Source organism: Poecilia formosa, unplaced genomic scaffold (assembly GCF_000485575.1).
Source record: "Poecilia formosa unplaced genomic scaffold, Poecilia_formosa-5.1.2 Scaffold140, whole genome shotgun sequence".
NCBI lineage: Eukaryota > Metazoa > Chordata > Actinopteri > Cyprinodontiformes > Poeciliidae > Poecilia > Poecilia formosa.
In genome coordinates, this window is record NW_006800079.1 from 1,256,548 (window position 1) to 1,265,255 (window position 8,708).

Below are 8,708 nucleotides of genomic sequence, written 5' to 3' on the forward strand. Positions count from 1 at the left end.
ATGTTTAACGTGTAAAAAGAAAAAGCTTGTCAACATCAGTTACCATGAAGCTGGGTGTCTGCTGCTCTTATTGATTCAAAAACACATAATTTTTAGCATTTACTTTTAAAATTCAATAAATTTAAGCTTTTTTTTTTTTTATTTCCAGTTTGGAACATTGTCCAAAATGGAAAACATGGATTTATGATTCATGCCTTATTTAAATAAGGATTAGTCATAGTTTGCCCTTGCTTTTAAAGGTTGAGAAAGTCCTCTGTAGGGTAGTCTTTTGTCTTCTCAATTGATTAATGCAAATTTTTACCTTTTATGAATCATTTCCAAGCAGAACGTAACATCTCCCAAGCTTTCAAATCAATTTCAGTTTATGGTTTCAAACCGCATTGATTGTTTTTTTTTTCTTTTGAAATAGCTATCATTAGTTTGTGCTAATAAAAGAACATTTTGTTTTTTTTTTTCCTGAAGGTCAGCTACTCTGCACATGTTTCTCATTGTAAAATCCTTTTCTATCAATTTATATTTCAAATCAGTCACAAAAACTCTTGTTTATTCTCTTCAAAGGTGACCTTACCTTGAATAATAACCATTCTCATAAGAATAATCCAAAATCTTTAGCAGTTTTGCAGGGTTGTGGTAAGGTCTTCTGGGGGATGTTATTATGCCTGATGGAGTTTGAAAGATCCCTTTTGAGTGTCTAGTGGTCATCTAACGCTCTATTATCAAGGAGGGAGAATGTTGTGGATTTGCTGATACCAAATCCATGATGTAGACTTGAAGCATGGATGCACTGCTCTTATTTCCAGACTATAACACCATCATGGAGGGACCATTGAACTATTGTGGAATGATGTTAGTGATTATATCTTGTTTAGCAATTATGCTTCAGAGAGTTACATTAACAAAAGTACATTAGTACTTTTAATTACTTGTGTTTAGATGCAGTTGACCAAATCTATTGTTGAATGGTACTGGTGAGGTATAGACTGTTCAAAAGAGGCACATGAAGTGTTTTTGGGACTCGGAAAGTTTTTGAAAACCACCTTGTCTGGTCACTTCACTTTGTGCTATTTGTAGCTGACAGCTGTGACCTGACTCAAGACGAGTTGCAAATGGTTTGCATCGGCTAGACTTGATAAATGTTTCTATTTATTGGATCCTGGGTTGTAAATCAGGGGCAGGAAACCAAATGTCCAAAATGTGGAAAAAAAACAAAATTTCTCAGAAAGTCAGAATTGTTTTCCAAAAGTTTGAGAAGAACCTTGAGAAAACAACATGATTTTCATCTGGCTTGAACAGAGGCATAACTGTGCCGCTTTACGTCAGTAAGAGAACTTCTAAAAGTTTCCGCCTTTTTGCATTGTTTGGTTTAGATTCTCATTTTGATGCGCGCTGTAATCTCACTTTCAGTCTGGTGTGTAAATCAGACAGAGCCAACAATCTGAGTGACATATTTCCCATGTGTCACCTCTTGGAGGAGGTGATAAATCACCTGTGTGTTTGTCCATCCCTGTTTGTTGTGCACCCATCCCCTGCATGAACCATTACTGTAGCTGCATGTGTGTCACATACACCAGACCACACCTGCCTTTGGCCAGTTCCTGTCAGATTTATTAAACCTTCAAGCTCAAATTCATCTGTTATAGAAAGCTAATAATATGTGCCTTGCTTGTCTTTTCTCTCAGTGTGTCTATATTATCCTCATCTCCATTTTTTTTTTGTATCCATAAAATATGTTTCTTTACATACCACTCAGACGATGCTAATATATTCACTACATCTAAATTATGGATGTGGTTATTAAGTCATCTTTAGGTAAACTAAGCTGATAATACATTTTAAATGTATTAATAGCGAATGGGCAACACTGATAAAATGAATAAAGCATCTCTTGGGGAATTTAAACCAACATATTTTATCTTTTTTCCTGAATGGATTGGCTTACTGGAGAGCTTGGCAGGTCTTGCATTACAACATTAAAAATGGATGTTAAATATACATGTCCTGTGATCACGAGTCAGTTCCAAATGCTGATTTAAAATATGCCAGAAGACAGTTTTTAGGGCTGTAACTCCAGATAAAAAATGATCCAACCAATGTGGTAAATATTTATAGATTACAATGACAAGGACATATTTCTTTACTTTACAGTGGATACTGATATTTCTTTGGGCGTCTGTCACCGTGTTATTAATGGAACAGAGGTCTTAATTATTAATGGCAGGGTTATTACCAGCTATGGCGAGTTTCCCATTCGGAGTTTTAAACATTTATGGAATTATTATTGGTGTGACAGAGCGGGAACCAAAGATTGATCTGGCTGTGGTTCCTTTGGTGTGTGCGGGGACTTTAAGAAAGAGACCAAGAAGGAAAAAGTTTTTACTTTTGTGAAATATTTGCTTTACTTTGATTAATGTAAAAAAAATAAATTAAAATAACCTAAAGTTGGAGAGTAATATTTAATATGTGATGCTGTAAAGTTAAATGTAATAATAAGTTGAGATTCCTTTTTCAACCAAAGCCAGTCAATGACCTTTCTATGTTTTTAGTTTGTGATCCTGGACGTGTTTAGGATCACAAACTAAAAAATGTTTATCATTTTGATGTATCCCTAACACTGCTCTCCTCTATTTATGCTGTGTCGTAAATCTTAAAAAATACCTCTCATTTGTGTGTGTGCATATGTTTTAAGTATGTCTTTTTTCACTTGTTTAGAGAAAATAAAAATAAAATACCACAACAAATTGTATTCAATCCACAAAAGTCTGGAATTCAGTATTTTCCGAGTTTGAAAAATGGATTTGAATATTTCTATTTTCATTCCCTGTTCTACCTACCTACCTACAGTTTGCTTAGATTTTATTTTATTGTTATTTGACAGCCCTGATTTTACCTCTCTATTCTCCCAAGCATGCCACTAACAAAGCAGAAATGCATTTAATTGCTGCTACAACTTGGAAGAAGTGTGTCATCTCTGCTAATAAATCTAGTTATTCAGCTTTGTTCAGTATATCCAACGTCCTCTGGCCACCAGGATATTTAAAGTTATTTACCTTATTTCAGGTCTGGTATTAAATTATAAGTGTGGCTGCTCTGACTTGTATTCTAAGAGTACTAGATTTTCAATTTGCAATCCCCTGCATACCAAATGAATCATGCATTGCACCTTCTTCCCAGGAACACTGTACATTTACATATGCATTAAGTTATTTCACATGCTTTTAGCCAAAGCTACTTACAAGTGGTGAACACCATTAAAGCTTATTAAAAGGGACCCTGGCATACAGACCAAGTGCTAAATCCGTTTATATTTCTGTCCAGATGGGACAGGTGCAAGTGCAAATGAGGCCTGTTATGGCTTTGGAGGTGTTAAGAAAGAGGAGGTGTTCGCTAAACACATTTCTTCAAGATATTGCTGGAAGTAGGCAATGTTTTATGTGCTCTAAAAGCAAATAAATTAGCTTAATCTACCGCAGTAAAACAATAAAACAATGTCTAAAGATACTTTTTGTATTTTTGAAGAGGGTGCAGCAGTCAGGAATACCTAAGCTGTGTCAGAAACAGGTTTGAATGTGTAAAGTGCCTTTAAATTGTATCAACCAGTGAATGCACCTTGCAGACACAGGTAAAAAAAAATCACTGGAGACACAGTCATTGCTCTCAAATGATCACCTATTGGCTGGACCTCTATGGATTAGGTCAATCACTTTAAGGTTCAAGTTGATTTTTACAAATGGAACAATGCATATTAGTGAACATGTACATGTAAATACATGAGATTATAGCCCAGAAGCTAATTCCCAGCTTTAGTCTCATTGGCAGGTTGATGTTAAAGCTCATCCAAGCAGTTTAATGTTCTTTTATTTATTTATTTATTTTACAGCCACTGCCGTTCTGTTTGGGAAAACTTGATAACTTGATATTAACTCCGATAACCATTATTACTTAGAAATAGTTGATGAATATTTCAGAGAAATATTATCTGTGGTTATTCAACACAAATGGTGTTTGACTATTCTGTGGGCCCTTATGGTTCTACTGAAAAAGCCATACAAAAATAAACACAAGAGTCATACTCTTTCTGAGTAAGACAGTAAGACATGTAATGCAAACGTTCAGTCAAGAACATCAAGAATAATAATTTCTCTATAGTTTTTTTTTATTAATATTATTATTATTAGTGTTTTTCTCATTTTCCAGACTGACAGAAGACGGATAAACCAAGAATTAACTGGTAGTTCGTCTGACAAGAATAAAATGCACAGTTTCACATCATCAGGCTAGAACTAAAGACAATCTCTTGCTTAAAAATAAACTTGAGAAATAACTACAATAACGCTTGATGCACTTGCTGCTCAGTATCAACATTTCTACAGGAAGCTTGCGAAACCATATTTATAGATATTTGTTTTTTTTCTGTAAATAAAAAAATAGCCCAGCATTAATAAAGTGAGCCAAAAGCTCTCTATCAATTTTACTGTTTTCACTCAACCTTTTCACTGTTGAGTTTTCACGGATGCAGATTTTTCCATTGCACATATCTAAAATACTTGAAAGACACCGCAGTTTTTGAAGCTGAAATACCTATATTCTTCTTTGATTTCTTGATATCTTTTTTGACTTGCTATTGGTTGGTATTTGCAAAATAGCCAATCCAGTAGTGCAATTAATTTGACTTGGCACTGCTTGGCTCTGTCACCAAGGGTGGAAATAAGGACGACTGTAGATGTTAGCTTTTATGGTACACTTTTTCCACTGTCCATATTAATGGATATTAGGGTATGTTTAGTGTTTGAACTATTAAAATAGTCACTTATAAACATTTTTAGAAGAGGAATAAAAAAATCTCCAGATTTTAACTATTTGTGGGCCGACTGTGGTTCCTAACCTTGACAATGCCGGGGTTCTGTTGTTTTGTAACACAGGCATAATCACTTGATTTTGTATCTCAATCTTTCTGAATCTTCCTTTTGGTTTATTTTTCCCCCAACATTATTTCATTTTGTTCAAAGGTTATTAATTAAAATAACAATAGGACAAAGTGGAGTCTTCTACAGAAAAGCATTTACCACTGATGCATGTCTGCTTTCACTGGATGGCTTAATTAAAATGTTAGCTTTCCCATTACTTTTTCCTGATTTGTAAATCTTATGGAATTTATTCTATTCAATATTATTTTTTTTTTTTCTTTTCAATTATTATTTTTAATGTAACCAACCAACTGGAACCTTTTGTTGAACAAATGAATAAAAAAAAAAACAAAGGAACAATTGGGATCCAATAAAATGTTTTGCACTGTCATCAGGTGCAGTTTCCATCTGATTTCTTTCTAAATGCATTCTTTCGGAGTGATGTTTTGTGTTACTGCTGACACAGAGCTTCTTTGCTTTTAGGCTGAAAGAGCAAACACACTCACATGCACACACGCATAAAAAACTAGATTATGTGTCACTGTAATGCAGCATCCTTTTTACACAGAGGACTATGTGTCCACGCAACTTCTTTGAGACTATAGATTTTGTCTCTTGTGAATGTTTAAATACCCTGTAGATTGAACTGCAGCATAGTGTCTAATTTAATGTGCAATCAATTGTTTTAAAAATGTAAAATTTGAGCTGCATGGTGACAAAAAATGTCATACTCTTATCAGATCATGAGTTCTCAGCCTGAATATTTAATTTCTATTATTTGAGTTTGTTATAGAAGGTTTTTGACTGGGAATTTAGCAAAAACAAATATCCACAAACAAAGCACGGAGCAATATTCATTCATGATCCCTCAGAAGGCGTTGTGCTCACAGAATGTCCTGGAGCCATTCTGAGTGTTTTTTTTTTTCTTTTCTTTTTTTGTATTTGTATTTGTGTATATTGCTATTTTTCAGACTTTTCATAAATCACCTGATGTTCCACCAGCACATTTTCCCCTCTTGCTCCAACTCAGTTCATGAAATTGCAAACTGCATCTCTAATGTTGCATATGACCTCATACTGTATGTGTATGATATGACTTTCTGCATTTCCATTATGTGTGGGTGAGTGGATATGTGTGCATGTGCATGACTCACAAGGGTGCCCAGAGTTCAGCGTTGATATGCTGTATATTTCCTGCGTTGACAGAGAGAATATTCATGAATTGATTGATGGTTTTGTTTTCTTTCCGGTTGCAAAAGAAGGGGGAAGAAAAAAGGAAACCGAAATAGATGCAGGCAGTGAGAGTGATCAAGGGATTGGAGTCTTCATCCCTGCAGTCCAAGTTTTGAAGTTGATGTTGGAAGTACTACTGTGTGAATGAACACATGGCTTGTTTAAGCGTCATCACCATAGGGATGATTGTTCAACAATAATTTCCACAACATGTCAACTTTGGTCAAAACACAACACCCGGAAGCCAGTGTCATTCTGCCATCATGCATTGAAATAGTTTGTTTTGGTAGTTTAATATAACAAATAAATTCTGATTTTTACAGTTGCACCTTCTCAATTCATTAAATACGCAGAAAAGTTAAAAAAACAAACATATGAGTAATTCGTAATTACACTGAAAACTTGCTACCTACACCTGTTAATCAGCTAGCCCAAAAGTAACTTATTTAGTGAGTCGTCAATAAATGCTTTTCTAGCTTTGTGCTTTTTAATAAAAGCAGAACTTAAACTTGAGTTTTCTGTCACTGTACACTATGATATCCAAACTTCCTGAGGACTTGTAGATACTTAAATTTGTATATCCTAAAGTAGCTTTTACAGGAACAGCTTTCCTCCAATGAACTTGTTTTTCTTGAATAAACTTCAGCAGCTGTTCTGTTCTGTTTTTTTTTTTGTTTTTTTTTTGTAACTTTTGGTCAGTGTGGATGCTGCTTTCTGATTTCCCCTGCAGATCAAATCTACCTACAAGTTGTAAAGTTCTAACACTTCACCTTCCTCTATGTCAAAAAAATAAAAAAAATCGAGACACCCTGCCAGAGTGAACATTCAAAATGTAAAAGTTGGAGTGTTCGGACAAACTGGAAAAGAGATTTGTAAATATGTATGTTTTGTTTTTTGTTTTTTTCTCAAAACCTGTGTTTCTGTGTGTGTTTGCCTCTATCTGTCTGGACATCTGCATCTACCTGTGTGCTCATACGCATTTGATTACGTGTCTTTGTGCAGCAACATGGACCGCATCCAGCTGCTAAGAAGAGAGTATCAGCAAGCGAGACGAGAAGGAATGGTGCCGCCGTATGAAGAACTGGACCTACGACGCAGAGGTCACGACCCCGACCCACACAGGGTATGTAGCACGATCACAACCTGACACTTAACAGGTCGGAAAAAAAAATACACAAAAAGTATTCAGAGATTATCTAAAACACAGTTTTGAAATTACATTTCTGTAAATCTTCTTTGGGATGTCTCCATCCCAGTGTCTGTGAGTGGCATGCAGTGTACTATCTTACTCCACTTCAGCCATCAGAGTGATCACCGGCTTTACAGCGTCTGCCAAGTGATCAAGGCCCTTTAGCTGTCAGAGTCAGGTGCTCTTTGATGCGAACGGCTCCTGTGGGTATTGGGCCGATCACACTGATATGATCCGCTTTCCTCTAAGAATGACACACAGAGAAGATAAGTAGAGGTTTGAGTCACTTGTCATCTCGGTGGAACTGTTTTTCAAATCACAGACTGATGATAACACATCCACACAAATCTACAGTCTGCCTGAGTCACTCCTGGAAAAAAAAAAAAAAATCTGCCTTCGATAAAGTAATATCGCTGCATTAATAGTTGGCTACTGCACTCACATCAGGTGTCATTAGGAAGCTAATGAAGAGACAAATCTTGGTAACTTTTTTTCATAAAATCAAAATAAGCAATTATTGTTTGAAAGAAATGCATGTTGTAGAGAGGCAGAGATTCATTTAATGTCTGCGGTTTGAAGAAGCGAAGAATGAAAGTAATTACCTTCTGACCAATCAAATTTAATTCCTCCCCATGGAGCTACCGTTAGCTCTCTGTAACTAGCTGATATGGTATCACAGTGGAATCAGTAAAAGGAGTTTTTCAAGTCGGATCCTTCCTTTTTATTTCCACATGGTGTCAAACATTATTAATGGTTGGTTTAAAGATGAAAAACCTCATGCATTTGCACTCAGAGCTTTCATACCAGCCGTGTCAGACCGAGGGTGTGTGCATAGTTGACGAAATACAAACCTTCTCATGAGAAGAGGCTTGTGGTTGCACACATCTTAAGGCAGCTCAAGAGCTTTAGAATAAGACAAAATTAATTTATCCAGCATGTTGTGTTACATGAACACAACTGGGCCATTGCAAAGCCCTAGTGTTGATTAATCATTTAGTTTGATTGATTACCCAGCCCTAAAAGGCACCATTTGTAATTAATGAGATTTTCATTATTTAAATGGGAAGCTTAGTTTTATCAGTTCTGCTTCTAAGCTCCCAGTTTGTATTGAGTTTTACTCAGGTGAGGCCTCTCTAGAATAACGAGGTGGTTGTGCATGCTTATGACCCTTGCTGTGTGTTATCTTACATTATGTAAATTACTTGTGAGTCTTGCTCTGAATATGGATACAGTTTGAGCTTGTAAATCAAGAAGTGCAGTTTTTCCAGACAGTGTTGCTTTGAGAAACATACATATTATGAGGTTAAATATTGTAATTATCACTTGGAAAAAAAAAATATTGAAATGCTATCCCGACCCCACTAGGGACACGGGTGGGTGGG

General features: G+C 35.7%; 1 protein-coding gene across 1 annotated transcript in view; it reads left to right on the top strand.

Annotated features, from left to right (window-relative positions):
- Window positions 1-8,708, top strand: part of LOC103145332 (partitioning defective 3 homolog B-like) — a 219,865-nt gene that overhangs the window by 152,966 nt on the left and 58,191 nt on the right. Inside the window, exon 22 of the mRNA XM_016676721.1 lies at window positions 7,140-7,260. Within this exon, the coding sequence (XP_016532207.1) occupies window positions 7,140-7,260 (121 nt within the window). The remainder of the gene's footprint in view (window positions 1-7,139; window positions 7,261-8,708) is intronic.